Source organism: Cololabis saira, chromosome 7 (assembly GCF_033807715.1).
Source record: "Cololabis saira isolate AMF1-May2022 chromosome 7, fColSai1.1, whole genome shotgun sequence".
Classification (NCBI taxonomy): domain Eukaryota; kingdom Metazoa; phylum Chordata; class Actinopteri; order Beloniformes; family Belonidae; genus Cololabis; species Cololabis saira.
Genome location: NC_084593.1, coordinates 41,774,955 through 41,800,058, shown reverse-complemented (window position 1 = coordinate 41,800,058; position 25,104 = coordinate 41,774,955). Strand labels below are relative to the sequence as shown.

General features: G+C 43.6%; 1 protein-coding gene across 3 annotated transcripts; it reads left to right on the top strand.

Moving 5' to 3' along the window:
• Positions 1-368: 368 nt before the first annotated feature.
• ugl (ureidoglycolate lyase) lies at positions 369-23,947 on the top strand. Of its 3 annotated transcripts, none has more exons than XM_061726425.1 (15): positions 369-516; positions 2,657-2,785; positions 4,077-4,295; positions 6,919-7,009; positions 8,607-8,683; positions 10,297-10,407; positions 12,929-12,988; positions 14,782-14,938; positions 15,590-15,788; positions 16,656-16,734; positions 16,958-17,050; positions 17,827-17,899; positions 17,976-18,043; positions 18,743-18,867; positions 23,707-23,947. In XM_061726425.1, exons 2-15 carry the CDS (start codon positions 2,669-2,671, stop codon positions 23,867-23,869), a joined length of 1,632 nt encoding a protein of 543 aa, XP_061582409.1. In that variant the 5' UTR covers positions 369-516; positions 2,657-2,668; the 3' UTR covers positions 23,870-23,947. The 3 variants fall into 3 exon arrangements, with proteins under 3 accessions (XP_061582409.1, XP_061582410.1, XP_061582411.1); XM_061726426.1 differs by lacking the exon at positions 369-516 and adding an exon at positions 643-728; XM_061726427.1 differs by lacking the exon at positions 369-516 and adding an exon at positions 977-995.
• The last annotated feature ends 1,157 nt before the right edge of the window (positions 23,948-25,104 follow it).

Here is a 25,104-nt window from a genome sequence, read left to right as displayed (position 1 = left end):
CATGGTGCAGAGAGGGGACAGGCCCTCCTCCTGAAGCCCAACACCATGTGATCAGGGTCACCAGCCTGGCAGTCTCTGAATGTCGTCCCTGTGCGCTGTCGGGTCACCACCAGGGATCAACCCAACAGGAATAACACGCTTGATTCTTACTTTAAAATCTGAAATTTAAACTTGCTCAATTTAAGTTTTAGCAACGTGAGTTTGAGTGAAGATGAAGCCACTTCTGAACTATGGCGTAGCATGACCAAACCAGTTTACAGACTGTATTTAACCCCATACTAAACTGTCAACTTGGGGGAAATGGCATAAAATATCTATCTCTGATAGGTCACATACTGCTCAAATTGCTGATTAGATCTGATGTCAATGAAAGTGTTAGCAAAACCTCTGAATTTCCATCTGGGACTTTAAACTCTGAACCGAAACAAATATTTTCCTGTTCAAACCAAGCTCCAGCGAGAGTAAACATTCAAAGTCCACATCCGTGGCGTGATCCGACGTGTCTTCAGTACTTTTGTGAGTATCCTTCTACACTTAATTCTGCAGCTAAACTGAACTTTAACTGCGGCAGTCTTGTGTTGTCTTGTGAAGGCGTTGAGGACCGTTGCTCACCGGACTTTGAACACTTTTACCAGCTTCAGTGTCAGAGATGTCTGACGTGTTCCTGCAGAAAGCTGCCAGCAAGGTGTCTCCTGTAGAGCTCCAGCAATCCATCACATAATCAGCCAGTGAGTGGAGAGAAAAGGATTTAGCAGCTGTTTAGTAAATAAGTCCACACTTATTAGTTGTGTGTGGGTTTGTGTCTTATTAAGCTCTTATTGGGCTTTTATTAGCCTGTTATGTGTGCAGGTTGCTGCTATGTTGGGTTCAATCGGGGGAAGTAACGCTTGACTGAGAGGAAAGTTCAGATGACCCAGCTTTCCACCAGTCCTTAAATGCACCATGAACGGATGAATCTGTGAGGCTTCTTGGAGAAAACATTCTCAAAACCATTTGTGCGTATCTATAGCTTTGAAAGCGTGTGTCAGGCAATTCATGCATGCGTATGTAACGATGTGTTTGTGTGTAGGAGGCTTTTTGAATTCATAATAATCGTTTTGTCTGTAACTTCGAACAAATTACGCACAAATCTAATAATATGCATAAATCAAGTACTACACACAAATAAGATAATACGCACACACAAATCAAGAGCTACGCACAAAGAGAGAGAGAGAGAAAGAGAGAGAGAGAGAGATGCACGCAGGTCTGTTAGTATTGTTGAATGTCTGTGTTACATGTATACAGTACATGTATAAACATATATCTGAATGTAAACATGCAATCATGCACTTACATACACATAAATATATATATATATATATATATATATATATATATATATATATATATATATATATATATATATATATATATACTTGTACATATACATATATACACAGAGAGGGAGAGGTACATATACCACTAAATACACACTGATAATAATAATAATTAAAGCTGCAAGCAGCGATGAACGGGCCCTCGCACCCTTGTGCACGTTCAGGCTGTAGTGGAAGCTTGTATGACTTTATGTGGATTCTTCAGGCCTGGACATTTAGCGGATGACACCACCCACGGCTCTCTGCACCAAAGTGCACCAATTATGTTCAAGGACTCAAAACCATGTCCGATGACACCACCCACGAGTCTTTATGTCAAACCATTCAAAAGTTATTGCAGAAAAACGGAACTATCACATATCGACCAATCAGAAGAAGGGGCGGGGCTAATTTGCACCAATTAAGGTGAAGGAGTCAAAACCGAGTCAAATGACACCACCCACGACTCTTTATGTCAAACCATTCAAAAGTTATGGAAGAAAGTAGTGACTATCAAATATTGACCAATCAGATGAAGGGGAGGCGCGCTTTTTGGCGTCTATCGCTTTTGACTGAGAAAAGTAATGCGCGTCGTCGCAGGATGGAGACGTATAACACACCTGGGTGCACGTTACGGTTCGGGCGAAAAAGCGGCTGAAGAAATGGCATAAATTGCGCCAAAATTACACGATTAATTCAAAATGGCCGACTTCCTGTTGGGTTTCAGCCATGGCGCCAAGAGACTTTTCTTTAAGTTGCGACATGATACAGATGTGTACCGATTTTCGTTTACGTACGTCAAACCGTATTGTGGGGCTTGAGGCACGAAGTTTTCTAGGGGGCGCTGTTGAGCCATTAGGCCCCGCCCCATTAATGCAAACCATTAAATATAACATTTTTCGCCAGGCCTGGCTTGGTGAAAAATGTGGTGACTTTTGGGGCACGTTTAGGGAGAAAAAAGGCCCTCCTTTCGTCGGAAGAAAAAGGAGAACGAGAACGAGGATAACATCTCCTACAGATACAATAGGACCTTCGTCAGTGCTCGGGCCCTAATAATAACACAATCATATGCTATGACAATGCACCTTCCAATAATCATGTCTACCTCATACTGCTGCACCTTTCACTTTTTAAAAATGGTATATATGTCAATAAGATCTGTCATTTCTCTATTACCTTTTTTACTGTACAGTGAGTGAAAATAGTCAAATACCATGTCTTGTCTGACCTGACCTGGCCAAATAAACATGATTGTGATTGTGATTCTGATTTCCTGTTTGATGAATTTTTATTCTCAGAGTCCAATCATCATGGAGCTGTCCCCCCCTCCTTCCGGCCTAGAAGCAGAACATGCAGCACTGTTCACCACTGCTTCTCTCCACTTCCTGCATGAGCTCATCTCCACATTCGATGACGAGGTGGATCAGGTACGCTATATTCCAAGCCTCGTTACTAAATGTAGAGGTGCACTGCGCTTTTTTAATCTCACCTAAAAATTGCTGAGAAAAAGCCTCAACTTGAGGTGTTTTCCGCTTTAAATTCATTACATTATTGTGGCAGATCAAACGATTGATATATAACAACAAAAAAAGTGTTTTTATAAAGTAATTTATAATTTTTTTAACAGACTTGAACAGATGCAGTCCTAGCCGTTTACATCCACTTGGCAAGAACATACAGAAAAAGTAAAGTAAGAGATTAAAAAATAGATTAAGCGATGAAAAAGCAGAACGCGCTAAATATGCCTGTAATTAATTAATTGCAATTAACGCGCTAATTTGCCACCCCTAATTTTACTGACCCCCCCAACAAGTTACACATCACAGGGCTTTGTAAATGATGCAATTATCGTTAATAATAATAAAAGTAATAAAAACAGGGCTGTCTCCTGGAAATGTTAGTGTGGAGCCTTGTGGAGCAATACACGTGCTCTACAATGAGGATGGAAATCACCTGTGAGCCAGATGAGCCAGCTAGACTGGATATTGTTGCAGATATCCACAATTCAATTCTTCCTAGTCAAAAAGAGCATTTCAGATATCTACAATTACATTCTTCCTGTCCACAATTGTCCTTTCAGATATCCACAACGTCATTCTGCCGAGGACAAATGACGTCACTTTTTCCATTCATGTGTGTGGGGTTTCTAATTACAGATATCTACAATTCAGTTGCAGATATCCGCAATGTGAATTACAGATATCTGTAACTGAATTACAACTAGCTGTAATTCCAGTTTCAGATATCTGCAATGTAATTCTGACTAGTCATAATTGTTGTAGATATCTCAAAATGGAATTACGCATAGTCATAATTTAATTATAGATATCTATGATCAAGTTATAGATATCTTGAAATGAATTTTAATTAGAGATATCTCAAATTGGAGATATGTTTAGCTTCCATTCTGCCTAGTCAAAATGTAATTACAGATATCCTGAATTAGAGTTTTGACTAGTCAAAGTGACGTTATAGATATCTTGAATGATAATTCTGACTAGTCACAATGTAATTACGACTAGTCAAAATGCAGTTGTAGATATCTGCAATGTTAATTCCAGTTAGGCAAACTTAGCCAGTAAATGTTAAAACAGCTTTCCATACCTCGTCCTACAGTAGAACTGAACTGAGACCACGGTTAAGACCCAGTCAGTCCAAAACAAGAAGCTGATCAGTCGGTGCAGAGATGAACTGTCGTTTATCTTCTTCTTTCCTCAGATCCTGGGGTTGAGAGTGTCCAGAAAGGTCCACCTGGATCTCTCAGGTGACCTGCCAGATTTCCTGGAAAGCACCGCTCATATCAGGACAGACCCCACATGGAAGGTGCTCCCTGTCCCCCAGAGGCTTCGGAAAAGACACGTAGATATTGGAGACATGGCCCCTTGTGACACTCAGCGTTTCATTAGGGCCCTCCAGTCCTCAGCGCAAGGAATACAGGTGGCTCACATTTACATTTTTCTATCAACTCACCCAAAAGCGCACAGATATAAATAATTAGGGAAGCACCAACTTGTCAGCCGCAGATTAAATCCATTAGGATAGCCTGTGAGGTTCGGGGGAGGATGCTAGTGTTTGAATTACTGTAATCAAACCTAAGCTTGAACTGGGTTAAAAGCTGGGGTCTGGAGAGTTAGGGCCAAAACGGCTTAGCTCCGCATTATTTGCAAGACCTGATAGTGCCTTATGTTCCTGTCAGAGCTCTCCGTTCTCAGAGTGCAGGTTTACTCGTAGTTCCTAGAGTATCTAAATGTAGATTTGGAGGGCGGGCGTTCTGCTATCAGGCACCACTACTATGGAACCAACTTCCAATCTGGGTTAAGGAGGCTGACACCACCTCCACCTTTAAAACTAAACTTAAAACCTTTCTGTTTAGTAAAGCCTATAGTTAGTGTTTAGTAAACCTCTAGCTGGTGTTGGTAAATCTCTAGGTAGTGTAAACTTTAGTGTGTCAGAGTCGCTCCTGTAGTTTCTTGTGCTGGCCCCCCCTTCTCCTCCCTTTTCTCTCTTTTGTCCATGTTGCAGCATCCTTTGCCGGACACCGGAACCTGCAGGTGGTCGTGGGTGGCTTGTAGCTTGCATTACGGAGCACAAGTCTTTCCCTGACCCTGCACCCCAACCTGGGACTTGCGATTGGGCCGGAGCTTCGGGAGCTGCGTGCTGGCCTGCGGTCCCCACCCCTGGTCATCCCGTTGCTGGCCCCCCTTCTCCTCCCTTTTCTCTCTCTGCAGGTGGTCGTGGGTGGCTTGTAGCTTGCATTACGGAGCACAAGTCTTTCCCTGACCCTGCACCCCAACCTGGGACTTGCTGATTGGGCCGGAGCTTCGGGAGCTGCATGCTGGCCTGCGGTCCCCACCCCTGGTCATCCCGTTGCTGGCCCCCCTTCTCCTCCCTAGGGAATGGCGTAGGGAACGGCGTAGGGAACGGCGTAGGGAACGGCGTAGGGTACGGCGTAGGGTACTGTGTAGGGAACGGCGTAGGGAACGGCGTAGGGTACGGCGTAGGGAACGGCGTAGGGTACGGCGTAGGGAACGGCGTAGGGAACGGCGTAGGGAACGGCGTAGGGAACGGCGTAGGGAACGGCGTAGGGTACGGCGTAGGGTACGGCGTAGGGTACGGCGTAGGGTACGGCGTAGGGTACGGCGTAGGGAACGGCGTAGGGAACGGCGTAGGGAACGGCGTAGGGAACGGCGTAGGGAGCCGTAGGCTCTGCGTTGGTGTAACGCGGAAACATAAATCAGCCTTTATTCTGGCGAGGTTTGAAAAAGACTTCGCAACAACGGGCAAACTAGTGATTATGTACATTCACTGAGTGAATATTATGAAAGTAAAATATATATTTCTCACTAGAAATGTAATCAAAACGCATTTTTATGCAGAAACTAACTCAAAATATTGATTTTATTCACTAAGAAATAAGAAATGTCCGCCATGTTTTTTTTTTTGATTCAGTCCGCAAATGACGACGAAAAGCATTCTGGGAAATTTTTCTGGCCCTAGTTCACCTAGTCAGCATCCAAAATCCCTCGCTCCGTAGGGACAATTCATAGCCACTACACTCGTTTTCTCCACTCCCCCTAGGTGAAAAGAGGAATTGGGACACCACTACCCTCATGGGAACGCGCAAAATTTAGGGGTAGGGCTGAAAAGTAGGGGAAGTGGGAGTATTGGGACAGGGCCTTAGTTTGCACTTGCCTTTAGGAACTGATGAACTCCTCAAATTATTTTTGTGAGATGGATTTGTGGGTCAAAGGCAGAAGGGTGAGGGAAAGAGGACACATGGAAATACAAACAGGACAAACAAAACTATGCTCTTGTCTCTTCTTTTTTACTCTGTGAGTCTGTCTGTTCACCTGACAAGCCCCCAGTTCCAGTTTATCTGGAACACACAAGCGTTCCTTGTGTGTTCCTTTTGTGTTTTGTCCACCTAGCACCAATAACAATAAGTTGTTGAAGAAATCAGGAAAAACATTTCAGGTGGCTCCAATCAAACATGTGAGGTCAGCCAAGACGACAGCGTTATGCAGAGAACGGACGGAGAGGCGGACCAACAAGCCACGCTCCAAAAGACTGTCATTTAGAGAGAACAGAAAACACAGCTCCCACTCATCCTTCCTGTGTACCTTAACCACAATTTTTTTTAAATAAACAAATAAATAAAACCAAAGTTGAGGCCCAAATTTCCCCGACAGACCTCATCAACATCTGCAAAACTGTTAGAACATTGCCCCTCAGCCGACGACTAGAAGCTCTCTTTTTGAGTGTGCAGTGTTTAAACATTTCATTTACGTAAATCTCTCCAAATGTGAGTAATCTTTATGATGTCCTGAACATCTGTGGGGAGGGAGGTGGTACATGGGGGTACCACCTCCCTCTAGAGAATGTTTTTGGGTCAGTTATCACTCGGCCTCTGGTGCCACCGTGAAGAGCTGCTACCAAGCCCCAAGATCCTTGTTGTTCAAAAAAAGAACTGTCTACAAGTCTGAGTACACGGTTTGATTCCCTCACTTAACCACAGCGAGGTGTACACCACCCATTTGAAACCCCCTCCTTGTTTTCTCAGGTGGACTTTGATGATGGGAACTGCCCAACATTTTACAACCAGATTAAAGGCATTCACAATGTCATCCAGGCAGTGAACAACCAGATCCCTGGTGAGTGCTGTACTTCTTTTTCCTTTTTTTTCCAATACTCAGAGGTACCAGCAACAACAGGCCAGAAGCCTATACGCCAGTTTTCTCATCATTGTATGAACTCTGTGGTGGGATGGGGATAGGGGTGGCATCTGCTGCAAGTCTGACATCTGTAGCAGAAATAAAAAAGAAGTGGTGCAATCTGAAGGTGGAGGCCAAGAGGACAGGGGCCCGGCACTTATTTATGTCCTCAGTCACACTCCAGTTGTCCTGGTGGGTGAAGGAGGTTCCCGGCGTGTCCTGCACCGCGGCTGCAGCAGCACCAGAGTCCTGACTGACGCTGTGCTTCAAACACAGAGGAACACGATCAGCGCTATTATATTATAAGTCTGATAGGGGATGACATTAAACATAGGACATGAATCTGTCTTCATTTCACCACTTCACCGCCTGCGTCGCCAGTTCCCCATATCTTCAAAATGTTTGTGCGCTAGGATCAAAGTTTGCGTAAAGATACGCACATTTTCCCATTCGTTTTTTTTTTTAAATCCCAACCTTTGCGTAGAAAGTGGAATGTGCATCTTTCAAGCCCTGTTTTGTGCACACGCAAGCTTCATAAATGAGGCCCCAGGTCTCTAAAACTAAAAATGTCTATGTAACTGTGTGTGTGCAAAGTGAAAACAAGGCTTTACCTGAACTGCAACCAGCAGCCACACGGAGGACCAGAAGAGGGACAGGAGGAAACCCCCGTCAGCAAGCCCCGCCCCCTCCCAGCGGGCAACAGAGGGAAGCCCCGGACGGAGCCACCATTACCATGGCAGGGGGAAGCCAGGAAACCCACGGTGACGGACTAGGACCCAGCCGAGCACCAGCCACCCGGCATGGGCCGATCGTGGGGCCAAGAGGTCCCGGCTCTCCAGGGCCACAACCCCCACCCAGAGAAAGGACAGCCTGTACCCGTCCTGATGAAAGAGGGAACCCCACAGCCAAAGCCGTGCCCAGCTGCAAGGGCAGCGGGGGGAACAGAGGCACAGAGCACAGGAACCCCCCAACAAGGAGCCACCCAGACAAGCCCAACAGCAAAGAATCCCAAACCCGGGCTAGACAACGGACACCCATTCACACAGATACACCAACACACACTCACTGACAAAAGACATGGACAATCCTTCTCTCACCACTCCCGTCCCCCCCGGAGACCCGGCACAAGGCCCCTGGTGATGTGTGGGTGTGACTAATGTGGTTAAAAGTGGGAGGGGGAGGTCAGGCCACCATGTGGCTATGCCGGTAACCACATTGTGAGTGCCGTACTTCAGTGTTTCCCAACCCTCGTCCTCGAGGGTCGGTGTCTTGAATGTTTTAGATTCCTCCCTGCCTCAGCACACACTGCTAGACATGGCTGTGTCATTAACAGGCTTGTCCAGACCTTGATAAGAAGCTGATGATGACCATTTATTAGAATCAGGTGTTTTGAGAGAGGGAAACATCTAAAACCTGCAGGACAGTGGGGACTCGAGGACCAGGTCTGGGAACACTTCTGTACTTTCATGCTCAGAATACAGGACATCATTTTTTCGTGAACCGCGCTGTTCTTTTGTCTCCTTTCATGTGGGATCAGGTGTTCCGGACATATCTCAGGCTCCGGTGCTGATGCTGCGTCCTCGGGCCCTGAACATGGTGGAAGACAACATGATGGTAATGTGCTGCTCTGAGTTTCAATCATATTACTGCCTCACTTGATTCAAACCAGTTTGATAAAAGTTGACTGATTGTAACTTACTAGATTAGAGCAGTGTTTCCCAGCCCTGGCCCTCGGGGCCCTCGGGGCCCTCGGGGCCCTCGGGGCCCTCGGGGCCCTCGGGGCCCACTGTGCTGCTGGTTGTAGATGTTTCCCTGCTTTAGCCGTCCCTGATACTAATGACGGTGTGATGACTGGTGAAAACCTTTCATTCGAACCAGGTGTGTCAATGCAAGACAACATAAAGCATGCAGCACAGCGTGGCGAGGACCAGGCCTGGGAAACGCTGGCCACCCTTAATACACACGAGAATGAAGATAAAGATGTCTGTGGTTCTCCTTGCAGACTTCAGTGACAGAGTTATACTGTAGATTAGAGCAGCAATATAAAGCGCTTCGTTCAATTCAATTCCAAAATACTTAATTAATTCCTGAAGGGAAATTAACTGTATACTTTCTAACCTAATCTAGTACTTTATCCCGACGCTCCACAGGAGCATAATATCACCAAGAACTGTCAAACCCTGAAATGCCCAGAGCTAGATGCACCAGGTGACTGGACTGAGTTCAGAACATGTGAACGTCATTGTGAGAGCAAATGTGGCCCTTGAGCCAAAAGTATGAACTCAACATCTGAAGTCCTTCACTACTACTACTACTACTACTACTACTACTACTACTACTACTACTACTACTACTACTACTACTACTACTACTACTACTACTACTACTACTACTACTACTACTACTACTACTACTACTACTACTACTACTACTACTACTACTACTACTACTACTACTACTACTACTACTACTACTACTACTACTACTACTACTACTACTACTACTACTACTACTACTACTACTACTACTACTACTACTACTACTACTACTACTACTACTACTACTACTACTACTACTACTACTACTACTACTACTACTACTGTCATTTAGCAGACGCTTTTGTCCAAAGCGACTTACATCTGAGAGAACAAGCCATAAATCCCATAGGAAGGTCCAGCTGGATCAGTGCTGGTCAGACTGCTGTTGGACACAGCTGCTGCCATGCTGGTGCTAGAATGTATATATTTTAGATTTTTTCTTTTTTTTTGCCCAACCCAACAGTCCCTTTTATAGACATGATAGCTGCATACACCCCCACAGCATGCATCCCTACCTAAATTAATTTTAAGAAAAGAGGACTTGGCCCCATCGTACTTTGACCTGATCACGGTGATTTCATCGCTTCAGTGGAAACACTGGCAGTTTTTGTGTATCGGTGAGAACCGAAACCAAATGTGGAGACTATAGATCCTGAAAAGATGGTAAATTAACCTGTCAGCCAAAACCCCCAAGCTCAGATAAAACATTCATTGGTCTGGACTCGCATGCCTGCTCCTTACCGTGCAGCTGCTCCTGATTTGAATCAAACGTGGCCTTTTGCACGAGTAACTTCCACTGGCGAGTTAAACAGGTGACTCGGAGGAATTGTTTTTATCTCAAAAAGGAAACATTGATGCAAAGAAGACGTTCTGAACTGTTTGTAAAGTCATCTGATTTTCTCTCATCAGGTGGAGGGAAAAGAGACTCCTGGTCCACTCTTTGATTTTGGACTCCTCATGTTTCACTGTGGAAAGAAACTGTTTGAACACAAGAGTGGGCCTTTCTTCTACCTCTCAAAAGTGATTGACACGTGCACACAAACACGGCAGTTAAAAGAATGTCATTAGTCTATAATCACCTAGATTTCCTTCCGAAGACCAGGATCAGTTTCAGCTTGGATTCACTTCAGTTCATATTTATTTCGAGCGGTACAACATTTTTACAACATAAGTGAAGATTAAGCAAATACCTTTAACAGTAGATCTGCAGGTTCAATATTCAAATTAATTCATTAACACTCGAAAGGGAGTGGGAAGAAGAAAACTTCCATTCCACCGCTGTTTCTCATCAATAACTTCACAGTTTTAAGTCTTCCTCCTGTCTTAACATTTAAACCAGAACAATGAACAAAAGACCTATATCAAATTATAATAAAATTATTCTACAGTATTTGCATTTCATAAACACAATGGCCGGGTTTCCCAGATCAGTTAAGTAGTTCTTAACAGCGAAAGACTTCTTTCAAACCTTCTTAAGGAGCCTGTGAAAGAAAATCGCGTTTCCCAGAGTCGCTCTTAGCTTAAGTATCTCTTTCATTAAGAAGGAAATGAAAGATGCTGCTGACCCAGTCTTTACAACCATCTTAGTGAGCAAAGACTCACAGATCCAGCCGCGTCAGGCAAATCAATATTACACCAAGCAATGAAATATTAAAACAATTCACCCCGCACAAATTTTGATCTATTTTATACTTTAGATTTATATTGTTGGGGGAAAAAAAGAAAAATAAGGAATAACAAGTGTGTTCCTGTATATGCTTTATGCATTACGCACAAATAAAACGATCATCATGAATATCATTTATTTGATAATTTGGCTGCTATACAGCATGTTCTCTCTGCAAATCAACCGCGTCGCCGTGCGCGAAGCAGAACTGTTTTTATGAATGCATTTGTGCGTCAGCACTTCAGTCCCCTGGACGTGCTGTCGGACCGGGCTGTCCAGGCAGCCGGGACACCGATCCTCCTGCCCGAGCCCGAGCCCGAGCGCACCTATGTGATGACAGGGAAGCAGCAGCTGAAGAACAGGAGCCTTTGATGAATCGTTCATTACAGTCTCAAATATAATCAATGGAGTCGGTTAATATTAAAGAATCTTTTTGCCCAGAAGAAAAAAGAGCGAAGACAACGACCCATAACTATTTTCTTCTCTTGAAAAAACCCACCTGCACCGCTGGGTTTAGGAGAAAAAGACGCAAGTCGGGATGCAGCATCATTCAGAAGAGCAGGAATACGTGCGAGGCGGGGCTGATCTCCGCAATCTGAAGCCCTCTATAATTGTAAAAAGAATTTCACTTATCACGGGTTCTTTTTGGAACATAACCCCTGCGAAAAACCAGGGATTGCTGTAATTCCACGTTGCGATTTGCGAAACTCGCCTTCTCTTGGCTCATGTTTTTGAACGCACACACACGCCCACCACGTTTCCTCCCGGTCTCTGCGTGTGGGGAAAAAAAGCCTCACTGTAGCCAGAAATAACGGAGTAACGCACCGTTTAGATGAAAAAGGGTCATTGAATTATATTTATCATCTTAATTTTTCATTATAACGCACAGGCAGCAGGGAATTAGTGCGTTAGGCAGCAGTGCTGCATGTGAAAATGCGCTGATAGTGACCGGTGATCGATTTGCCTGGCATCGATTGATTTGGTTTCAGAACCGGATAGCTGCTCCAAAGAGCGTCTGAAAGAGCGAAACTAAAGGACGGTGTTAAGAAGTCATCTGGGAAACACCCATATCTTAGGGTTCTCTCTTAAGTGAAACCTTCTTTGAACCTCTCTTAAATCCTTAAGAGAGGTCGGATCTGGGAAACCCGGCCAATGTGTGTAAAATTAGGAACAATGTATATTGTCACCATGGGTGACAGTTAACTGTTAACTTACATTTATAATATTGTACAAACAACAGTACCAGAAGGTAATGGACAACACATACCAACCTAATGAGGAACATCAAGTACACATCAACATTTCAAGACCAAAGTGTATTTAACATCGTGTTCCAACCCACTCTCTTTATACTTTGACCAGACCATATGTTTATAAAGCAATTTAAATCTGTGGATATTTTGGCATTGCTTGTGTTGGATATCCAGACTGTTCCAAAGTCTCACACCACATACAGGACTGTCTCAGAAAATTTGAATATTGTGATTTTCTGTAATGCAATTTAAAAAACAAAAATGTCATACATTCTGGATTCATTACAAATCAACTGAAATATTGCAAGCCTTTTATTATTTTAATATTGCTGATTATGGCTTACAGCTTAAGATTAAGATTCCCAGAATATTCTATTTTTTTGAGATAGGATATTTGAGTTTTCTTAAGCTGTAAACCATGATCAGACATTTTTGTTTTTGTAATTGCATTATAGAAAATCACAATATTCAAATTTTCTGAGACAGTCCTGTACAGACACACAAAAACTTTTACGAGTGGTTCCAACTTTAGGTATTTTAAAATCTCCATATCCTCTCAAATGATGAGTTCTCTCCCAAATTGTGAAAGAATGTGTATTAGTACTGTGGTCTTGATCTGCAGGTGGAGAGCTTCATGGAGGCCAGACTGTGGAACAAGATCTTTGTGTGGACACAACAGAAGGTCTGCCAGCACGTGCATGTCCCCCGTCTGGTTTTACCTGGATGTAACACTCCGTCAGGTCTCAGCTCTCTCAGACCCTGATCTGTCAGAGACGTGATGCTGTAGCTCTGTCATGTCTGAGGACGAGCAGCCGTCGCCCAGACGGACGTTAGACAGTCCCGGAGTCCAGGGGGGGGGGATGAGTTAGTGAATAAAGGCTTTATTTTAACCAATTATAACATATATATTATATATTGTATTTAAATAACTGTAACATACACACACATAAGTACACGATCATTGAGGTGCTTAATTTCTACCACACACATGATGAGCCTATCCATCCATTTATCTATTACACATTATTGTATATGTGTACAGTATTATACTACACATATACTGTAAACACACACATTTAGCTCTTCTTTCTCCTTGTACCGTGTGAAAATCACTGTTTGTACCACTTTTTGAACTGGCTCCTTTTTGGATATTGGTTTAACTCTTTTTAAGGCTATTTAATGCTATCTATTTTACAGCTTAACTCCACACAGAGAAAAACCCTTTAATGTCTTGTGAATTTGAACTCCCCCGTCCATCTGTAACCTCCATCTCAGTTTGCAGACAGTTTGTGATTATTGTTTGATAGTAGAATGTTTCTTCATACACGATCAACACAATCAGTGAAAGTTCTTGATTTGATTTGTTTTGTTATTTTATCCCTTGTGCTGTCTTTGGGTCAAGGGGGGGTGAAGGGAGAAAAGAAGGAATGAAGGAAGAGAGAAAAGATGGAAGGAAGGAAAGAAGGAAGTAAGGATGAATGGAGAAAAGAAGGAAGGAAGTAGGGAAGGGAGCAAGGAAGGGAGAAAAGATTGCAGGGGGGAAGAAGGGAGAAAAGATGGAAGGAAGGGAGAAAGGAAGGAAAGAAAGGAGAAAAGGAAAGAAGGGAGGGAGGGAGGAATTGAGAAAAGGAAAGAAAGGAGGGAAGAAGGGAGGGAAGAAGGAAGGAAAAGCAAAGAAGGTAATTCAATTCAATTCAATTTTATTTATATAGCGTCTAATACAACAGATTTTGTCTCTAGACGCTTTACAGAGACCCAGAACATGAACATAAACATAAACATAAACATAAACATAAACCTCCGAGCAATTATTACATAAACAATGGCAGGTAAAAACTCCCCTAGTGGGAGAAAAACCTTAAGCCAAACAGTGGCAAGGAAAACTCCCCTTTAGGAGGGAAGAAACCTTGAGCAGGACCAGGCTCATAAGGGGGGACCCTCCTGCTGAAGGCCAGACTGGGGGAGTCAGGGACGTCGGCAGCACACAACAGGCAGGTGGAAGCAGCAGCGGGATGACCAGAGGGGGGGGGGGGGGGGCGCAGGCAGGTGGAAGCAGCAACGAAGGGATATAAAGGGTAATAAAGGAATTAATGACAGAAGGGAGGTAGGAAGAACAAGGAGTAAAGGAGGGTAAAAAAGGAGGAAAAGAGGAGAGGAAGAAGGAAGGAGAGAGCATGGCAGGAGGAAAGAAGGATAGAAGAATTGGGTCATTTTGACCCAAAGACAGCACAAGGGTTAAATTAGGAAATATCCCTGTAGCTCCTTTATGTAATACAGTTGGTGCTGATAACGACCGTGTGTGTGTGTGTGTGTGTGTGTGTGTGTGTGTGTGTGTGTGTGTGTGTGTGTGTGTGTGTGTGTGTGTGTGTGTGTGTGTGTGTGTGTGTGTGTGTGTGTGTGTGTGTGTGTGTGTGTGTGTGTGTGTGTGTGTGTGTGTGTGTGTGTGTGTGTGTGTGTGTGTGTGTGTGTGTGCAGCTGGGTCTTCCACTGGGCAGCATCAAGGCAACAGTGCTGATTGAGAACGTGTTGGCATCATTTGAGATGGAGGAGATTGTGTACGAGCTGCGGGAACATTCAGCAGGACTCAACTGTGGCATATGGGATTACTCAGCTTCCTTTGTCAATAAGTTTGGTGAGAAACATTTCTGGCCGTCAGCCGCTGAACCCCGTTTTTAAACAAGCCACATTCAGCTTCAAATGGAAGAGTATTAGGGCCATGCAAGAGGGAAAAAAATTGAGAGTGGAAGATTTTTTTTCATTGTGCACTTCGAGAAAAAAGTCGAAATGTCGAGATTAATGTTGAAATACAATATCGAGAAAAAAGTCGAAATTTCGTGAAAAAGTCGAAATTTCGCATTTTTTCTCCACTTTTCAACTTTATTCACGAAATTTTGACTTTTTTCTCAACATTTCAAATTTTTTCTCGACATTTCGACTTTTTTCTTGAAATTATACTTCAACAATATTCTCGACATTTCGACTTTTTTCTCAACATTTCGAGTTTATCCACAAAATATTTACTTGTTTCTAGACATTTCGACATTAATCTCGACTTTTCAACTTTTTTGTCAACATTTCGACTTTATTGACGAAATATTGACTTTTTTCTCGGCATTTCGACTTTTTTCTCGAAGTGCATAATGGAAAAAAAATCTTTCTCCTCTAAAATATTATTTTTATTTTTCTCCTGCCTGGCCCTAATACTCTTCCGTAGCTTCATAATGATCCCTATTGCGATGACAGAAAGCTAACCCCAACGCTGTATTGTGTGTTCCACGTGCAGGTCACCGGCAGGCCTTCCTGCTGCCTGACCGCAGCAAGTACGTGAACATGGAGAAGCGTTTCCTGCACAGCTACATGGACCTGCTGGTGCAGACGTGTCACCGGCGGGGAGCCCTGGCCACGGGGGGCATGGCTGCTGCGCTGCTGCCGCAGGACATGCACGCTGACGCGCGCACAAAGGTCCTGGCCAACGTGACAAGGTAGCTGGTCACGCCTGCTGAGAACAGCCCAGACACTCACATGTATTTACTGGTCAAACGAGCACGGGAGAACAGCTGTGCAAATGTGTTTCACTGCAAACTGCAATCAGCATGAATTTACTGGTAATATAACACAAATTATAGGTTATCAATACAGAAGAAAGGGCTCTATTAAAATTGTTGTAATAGAAATGGAATAAAATGGTGAAAATCTTTATAAAGTTACTAGAAAATACTAGAAATTGAGTGCAACTATATACAGGACTGTCTCAGAAAATTAGTATATTGTGATAAAGTCCTTTATTTTCTGTAATGCAAAAATGTCATACATTCTGGATTCATTACAAATCAACTGAAATATTGCAAGCCTTTTATTATTTTAATATTGCTGATCATGGCTTACAGCTTAAGAAAACTCCAATATCCTATCTCAAAAAATTTGAATATTCTGGGAATCTTAATCTTAAACTGTAAACCATAATCAGCAATATTAAAATAATAAAAGGCTTGCAATATTTCAGTTGATTTGTAATGAATCCAGAATGTATGACATCTTTGTTTTTTTAATTGCATTACAGAAAATAAAGAACTTTATCACAATATTCTAATTTTCTGAGACAGTCCTGTATGCCGTTTTCATATATATATATATATATATATATATATATATATATATATATATATATATATATATATATATATGTGTGTGTGTGTGTGTTATCTGTAGGATTTTGAGGGGTAACCCCTTGACCTGGAAATGACTACATGTCAGCCTCATTTACTTCATTTGTACAATGTCACATTTATTAACCTGGGTAACAAACAGCAACCTGGGTAATAAAATGTTGACTTTCTTCCATCCATCAGACTGAAGTTGTTGGAGATTGCGGCAGGTGTGGACGGGTTCATGGTGTACGACCTGAACCTGCTCAAACCCATGCAAGACGTAAGTCAGATCACCGCAGCTCGTCAACCCCTAACACCATAATGCACTTATCTTTTCATTATTATTATTTATTTCAACTTTAAATCATGCTTTTGAATGTCTTTGTAAAGCACTGTGAACCCCCCTGTTGTTGAATCGTGCTCTATGAATAAACCTGCCTTTCTTTGCCTTGGCCACACTCTCAGCCAGTCTGGGTTAATATAGATGTTTTCTTCTCCTCCAGCTGTTCCAGAAACACACTGATGGTGATAACCAGCTCCACGTGCTGCGAGATGATGTCAAAGTGACTCCCAAGGACTTGCTGGTCATGCCTTCAGTCAGTCAGCTGTTTACTCCACATCATTACACATCATCACACTTACTTAACAGTCTCAACAGTTTCATTATGCACTTTGAGAAAAAAGTCGAAATGTTGAGGAAAAAAGTCAAAATGTCGAGAGAGAAAAGTTGAAATGTTGAGATATTGATTTGAAACACCTATCACACATATGCAGTTGCTTAACTTCAGAAATGTACCCTTGACGTTCCACTCCAAGGATGTAAGTTAGTTAGTTAGTTACGGCTGCTGCTGCAGAGCTGTCAGTCACTCTGCTAACTGGATTTGATGGACCAGAGGAGACATTTACACTTTATTCACAAAATTTCAGCTTTATTCTTGAAATAATCTCTCGACTTTTTTCTCGAAGTGCATAATAAAAAAAATCTTCCCCTCTCAAATATTTTTTCTCCTGCATGGCCCTAATACTCTTCCGTACATGCAGGGTTGAAAGCCAAGGAATAAAAATGAGTGGTAAGACGAGTTTCTGGTGAAAAGAACCCCGGGGTTGGTAGAGGGAGCAAAGCCCAAGACTGACTTTGGTAGAAGCATTGGGTAATAAAAATGTGAAAAAAACTGGGGATAAAAAATCAGTATTGTATTATACTGATTCTCCAATCTAGCAACGTGGAGTAGCTGTTCCTAAATGTCCTGCAGTCCTTTATTTCCTGCTGGGATGATGGTGCTGTGACGACACCAATCTTAGCAGCTAAATGTGAAAGAACAAAGTGTGGACCAGTTTCCAAAACTAAAGTAGGGCTTGTATTTTTCCCCAGGGAGGAGTCACTCTCCACGGTCTGAAGTATAACATAGCAGTTGGAGTCCTCTTCATCAGCGCGTGGCTCTCAGGTACTTACAGGAGACCCACCGTTATTACTTATCTGAGCAGCGACTGGTAAAGCTGCATCGTTCCTCCATTTCTCAGGTAAAGGCCACTTCTTCTACAGAGGCCAGGTGGAAGATTCAGCCACTGCAGAGATTTCCAGATCACAGGTGGGAAAACTATTGTGTTTCAACAGTTTACAGAGAGAGTGGATAGGTTAGATACAAGTCCAACAAAAATATTACCCACCGGTTCTAATTAAAGGACATGTACTTTGATATGAAACATTTGACATTAATTCCTTGAGGTCCTGGTCCAGGTTTCTTCCTCCTAAAGGATAGTTTTCCTTCCCCACTGTTTGGTTTAAGGTTTTTCAAAGGTACCTGCTTCAAGAAAAAACACAAAGTTCACTGCACATTTTCACAATGATTGATGGAGAAAATTAAGGTGTCATTCTGAATGAGAATTTGTGTTGGAAATCTCATATACAAAAGGTAAAAATATCAAAAACAATAGCTCTGTTACACAAAGTAAAAGATTCACTGGATAACAAGGCGTTGTATATTTTATATAACACTAACATTGTGCCATATCTGACCTATTGCATTGAAGTATGGGGAAATGCTTGCAAAAGATATACTCAGTCTATTTTCATTTTACAGAAAGAAGCCATAAGAATAATAAGGAACAGAGATCTTTAAAAAACGTAAATTCAGATCCAAGGTTTTGATTAGTGGTGACCACAGCAGCTCCAGACCATGAGCCTCCAGGACTGACGTTAAACAGACAGAAAAGGTCTAAAAGGAGCACGTTTTCCAACAGCCTGAATAACTTGACAAATAAACATATTTTGTGTGCACGTGTGTCAGGTGTGGCAGTGGATCCGTCACCAGGCTCACCTGGAGGACGACGGCTCGCTGGTGAGCAGGAGGCTGGTGACAGAGCTCACCCAGGAGCTGAGGAGAGAACTGAGGAGGAGCTGTAGCTCTGCCAGGTACACACACACTCCAACATCCAGGTACACACACACTCCTAACATCCAGGTACACACACACTCCTAACATCCAGGTACACACACGCTCCTCACATCCAGGTACACACACACACTCCTAACATCCAGGTACACACACGCTCCTCACATCCAGGTACACACACACACTCCTAACATCCAGGTACACACACGCTCCTAACATCCAGGTACACACACACTCCTAACATCCAGGTACACACACGCTCCTAACATCCAGGTACACACACGCTCCTAACATCCAGGTACACACACGCTCCTAACATCCAGGTACACACACACTCCTAACATCCAGGTACACACACACTCCTAACATCCAGGTACACACACACTCCTAACATCCAGGTACACACACACTCCTAACATCCAGGTACACACACACTCCTCACATCCAGGTACACACACACTCCTAACATCCAGGTACACACACACTCTTAACATCCAGGTACACACACGCTCCTCACATCCAGGTACACACACACACTCCTAACATCCAGGTACACACACACGCTCCTCACATCCAGGTACACACACTCCTAACATCCAGGTACACACACACTCCTAACATCCAGGTACACACACGCTCCTCACATCCAGGTACACACACACTCCTAACATCCAGGTACACACACACTCTTAACATCCAGGTACACACACGCTCCTCACATCCAGGTACACACACGCTCCTCACATCCAGGTACACACACGCTCCTCACATCCAGGTACACACACGCTCCTCACATCCAGGTACACACACACACTCCTAACATCCAGGTACACACACGCTCCTAACATCCAGGTACACACACTCCTAACATCCAGGTACACACACACTCCTAACATCCAGGTACACACACGCTCCTCACATCCAGGTACACACACACTCCTAACATCCAGGTACACACACACTCCTAACATCCAGGTACACACACACTCTTAACATCCAGGTACACACACGCTCCTCACATCCAGGTACACACACGCTCCTCACATCCAGGTACACACACTCCTAACATCCAGGTACACACACACTCTTAACATCCAGGTACACACACGCTCCTCACATCCAGGTACACACACGCTCCTCACATCCAGGTACACACACGCTCCTCACATCCAGGTACACACACGCTCCTCACATCCAGGTACACACACGCTCCTAACATCCAGGTACACACACGCTCCTAACATCCAGGTACACACACGCTCCTAACATCCAGGTACACACACGCTCCTAACATCCAGGTACACACACTCCTAACATCCAGGTACACACACTCCTAACATCCAGGTACACACACGCTCCTAACATCCAGGTACACACACGCTCCTAACATCCAGGTACACACACGCTCCTAACATCCAGGTACACACACGCTCCTAACATCCAGGTACACACACTCCTAACATCCAGGTACACACACGCTCCTAACATCCAGGTACACACACGCTCCTAACATCCAGGTACACACACTCCTAACATCCAGGTACACACACGCTCCTAACATCCAGGTACACACACTCCTAACATCCAGGTACACACACGCTCCTAACATCCAGGTACACACACGCTCCTAACATCCAGGTACACACACGCTCCTAACATCCAGGTACACACACGCTCCTAACATCCAGGTACACACACGCTCCTAACATCCAGGTACACACACTCCTAACATCCAGGTACACACACGCTCCTAACATCCAGGTACACACACGCTCCTCACATCCAGGTACACACACACTCCTAACATCCAGGTACACACACACTCCTAACATCCAGGTACACACACTCCTAACATCCAGGTACACACACTCCTAACATCCAGGTACACACACTCCTAACATCCAGGTACACACACGCTCCTAACATCCAGGTACACACACACTCCTAACATCCAGGTACACACACACTCCTAACATCCAGGTACACACACACTCCTAACATCCAGGTACACACACACTCCTAACATCCAGGTACACACACACTCCTAACATCCAGGTACACACACTCCTCAACATCCAGGTACACACACACTCCTCAACATCCAGGTACACACACTCCTCAACATCCAGGTACACACACACTCCTCAACATCCAGGTACACACACTCCTCAACATCCAGGTACACACACTCCTCAACATCCAGGTACACACACTCCTCAACATCCAGGTACACACACACTCCTCAACATCCAGGTACACACACACTCCTCAACATCCAGGTACACACACACTCCTCAACATCCAGGTACACACACACTCCTAACATCCAGGTACACACACACTCCTCAACATCCAGGTACACACACTCCTCAACATCCAGGTACACACACACTCCTCAACATCCAGGTACACACACACTCCTCAACATCCAGGTACACACACTCCTCAACATCCAGGTACACACACTCCTCAACATCCAGGTACACACACACTCCTCAACATCCAGGTACACACACTCCTAACATCCAGGTACACACACACTCCTCAACATCCAGGTACACACACTCCTCAACATCCAGGTACACACACACTCCTCAACATCCAGGTACACACACACTCCTCAACATCCAGGTACACACACTCCTCAACATCCAGGTACACACACTCCTCAACATCCAGGTACACACACACTCCTAACATCCAGGTACACACACACTCCTCAACATCCAGGTACACACACACTCCTAACATCCAGGTACACACATACTCCTAACATCCAGGTACACACACTCCTCAACATCCAGGTACACACACACTCCTAACATCCAGGTACACACACACTCCTAACATCCAGGTACACACACACTCCTAACATCCAGGTACACACACACTCCTAACATCCAGGTACACACACACTCCTAACATCCAGGTACACACACACTCCTAACATCCAGGTACACACACACTCCTAACATCCAGGTACACACATACTCCTAACATCCAGGTACACACACTCCTCAACATCCAGGTACACACACACTCCTAACATCCAGGTACACACACACTCCTAACATCCAGGTACACACACACTCCTAACATCCAGGTACACACACACTCCTAACATCCAGGTACACACATACTCCTAACATCCAGGTACACACATACTCCTAACATCCAGGTACACACACACTCCTAACATCCAGGTACACACACACTCCTAACATCCAGGTACACACGCTCCTCAACATCCACGTAAGAACCATTCTGATGACGACAACGATGGACCGGTCCTACCAACATCTGATGACGTTTCACAAGCAGCAGAAACTGGGGGAACGATGTCCGCTCTGCCACGTGTTCCCTGGAGCTACTCGGACCCGAGACCAGCTCAGAGCAGACACTGAGGCCGGAGCTCAGCTTTCACCCACACTGCTCTGCTCAGGGCAGTTTAGCTCCGCACTGCAAAAACTCTAAATCTTACCAGGAATATTTGTCTTATTTCTAGTTAAAATGTCTCATTTTTAGTCAAACAATCTCATTACACTTAAAACAAGAGTCATTACCGGAAGAAATAACTTGTTATTTGACAATTTTCACCTGTTTCAAGTAAATTTTCACTTGAAATAAGTAGAAAAATCTGCCAGTGGAACAAGATTTATCTTCTCATTACAAGCAAAAAAATATTGTTCCACTGGCAGATTTTTCTACTTATTTTAAGTGAAAATCTACTTGAAACAGGTGAAAATTGTTGTTTTTTCCAGTGATGAGTCTTGTTTTAAGTGTAATGAGATTTTTTTTACTAAAATGAGACATTTTAACTAGAAATAAGACAAATATTCTTGTTAAGATTTTGAGTTTTTGCAGTGCGACAGACATAGTTTAGCTCCGACAAACGTAGTTTAGCTCCGACAGACATAGCTTAGCTCCGACAGATGTAGTTAGATTTAGCCCAATACTTTTTAACTTATACATGCTTCCGCTTGGGGATGTCATCAGGAGGCACGGCATCAATTTTCATAGTTATGCTGACGATACACAGCTGTATATCGCTGTGTCTCCTGAAGACACAAAACCAATTGATTCCCTTCTTCACTGTATTTTAGATATAAAGTCATGGATGCCAGATAACTTTCTACAGCTAAACCAGGACAAAACAGAAGTTTTAATTATTGGTCCTGAAGCCAAGAGAGAGAAACTTTTACCAAAACTACAAGATTTTAAACCGTCACATTGTGTAAAGAACCTGGGTGTTATTTTTGACTCTGAGCATAGCCAGAGTCCGCCCATTCCTCTCTCGGGCAAACACGGAGGTGCTGATGCTTTTATCTCCAGTCGCATTGATTATTGTAATGCCCTGCATTCTGGTCTTCCTAAAAAGAGCATTTCTAATCTCCAATTATTACAAAACTCAGCTGCACGTGTGCTGATGAAGACCAGAAGGCGGGCTCACATTACACCAGTTTTAGAATCGCTGCGTTGGCTCCCTGTGTGCTTCAGGATCCATTTTAAGGTTCTCTTATTAGTTTTTAAATCTCTTAACGGTCTCGGGCCTTCTTATCTGTCTGATCTGCTTTTACCCTCTAAACCCTTGCGGACCCTGCGGACCCTGCGGTCCTCCGGCACCGGCCTTTTAATTATTCCCAAAGTTAGAACTATAACCCGATGAAATGATGCCGGTGAGGCATCATTTCATTACTACGGCCCACGTCTGTGGAACAGCCTGCTGGAGAACCTGAGGGCCACAGAGACCATTGATGCTTTTAAAAGCTCAAGACTCACCTTTTTAATGTGGATTTTATCTGATTCCCAACCACATTGTTTTGCTGAGGCTCTGGTGTTGGTGTGTCCATGTTCTCCAGGACTGAGCAGACGTTAGATACGGCAGCAGACATGTTCCTGGAGGTGGTCCTGAAGAGACGCTTCCCAGAGTTCATCACCTCCTACCTGAGCCAGGACCACACGTTTCTGAACGCTCAGCGTGCCGGACAAGAGGAAACACGCCCACAGCCCGCCAAACTGTGAACGCAGCTGGGCCGCAGCTCCGTGTTCTTGCTTGAACACTTTAAACAAATATATTATCCTGGAAAATAAATAATCTGCGTTGGCCTTGAGTGGTTTCTTTTGGGGGGGGGGCACATTTTCTATACCTTTCAAGTTAAATTATGGCAAGGCTCAGCCTGAGAAAAAGAGAAATAACATTACACCAGAAAAGGTTGAAGGAAAACAACTGTTTTATACAGAAAAGTATTAGGGCCATGCAGGAAAAATATTTGGGAGGAGGAAGATTTTTTTTTTTATTGTGCATTTCAAGAAAAAAGTCGAAATGTCGACATTAATGTTGAAATACAATTTCAAGAATAAAGTTGAAATACGATTTGGTGAATAAAGTGTAAATGTCTCCTCTGGTCCATCAAATCCAGTTAGCAGAGCGACTGACAGCTCTGCAGCAGCAGCTGTAACTAACTAACTAACTTACATCCTTGGAGTGGAACGTTAAGGGGGCGTTTCTGAAGTTATGCAACTGCATATGTGTGATAGGTGTTTCAAATCAATATCGTCATCAAATTTGGACTTTTCTCTCAACATTTCTACTTTTTTCTCGAAATTGTACTTCAACATTAATCTCGACATTTCAACTTTTTTCTTGACATTTCGACTTTTTCTCAAAGTGCATAATAAAAAAAAAAAATCTTCCTTCTCTAAAATATTATTTTTATTTTTCTCCTGCCTGGCCCTAATACTCTTCCGTAGTTTTACTTATGATGGGAATATATAAGATGAGGAAGATGTTGCGGAACAGGGTTTAGCCCAGACGCAGACAGCAGGTAAGCAAATGATAAATGAAACTTATTAACTAGAAGGAAAAGCAGCAGAGCAGCACATTGAAAACCTGGAAAATGATTGGTGATTTGAACACAGAGGTGAAATGTATTATGGGACACAGCGTGAGGTAGAAAGACATACAAGACATTTTCCCAGAGCAGAACATCAGGGTCTTTATTTGTATCCGGTTTCCATACTATGTTTTTGCAAAATCCGAACACACTAGAGGCACGGTTTATGATCTGGGCAGGAACAACGGAAACAGGCCAGTCTCTCTGACCCAAAAAGGAAATACTTCAAAGTGCATTGGTGGTAAAATAACCTGGTGATGTTGGTGAGAATATCCGTTCAAAGGGGAGGGATTTCTGTGCAGGTTATTTCAACTTCAAGTACAGTAACAGTAACATAAACAACCGTTTTATTATTTTCGAGTT

Bases quoted from the DNA above. Each gene is read 5' to 3' on its own strand.
- ugl (XM_061726425.1), top strand. From the start codon at position 2,669: ATGGAGCTGTCCCCCCCTCCTTCCGGCCTAGAAGCAGAACATGCAGCA. The intron at 12,989-14,781 runs GTCTGCCAGCAC...GTGTGTGTGCAG, and splicing joins TTGTGTGGACACAACAGAAG to CTGGGTCTTCCACTGGGCAG. The intron at 18,868-23,706 runs GTACACACACAC...CATGTTCTCCAG, and splicing joins AGGAGCTGTAGCTCTGCCAG to GACTGAGCAGACGTTAGATA.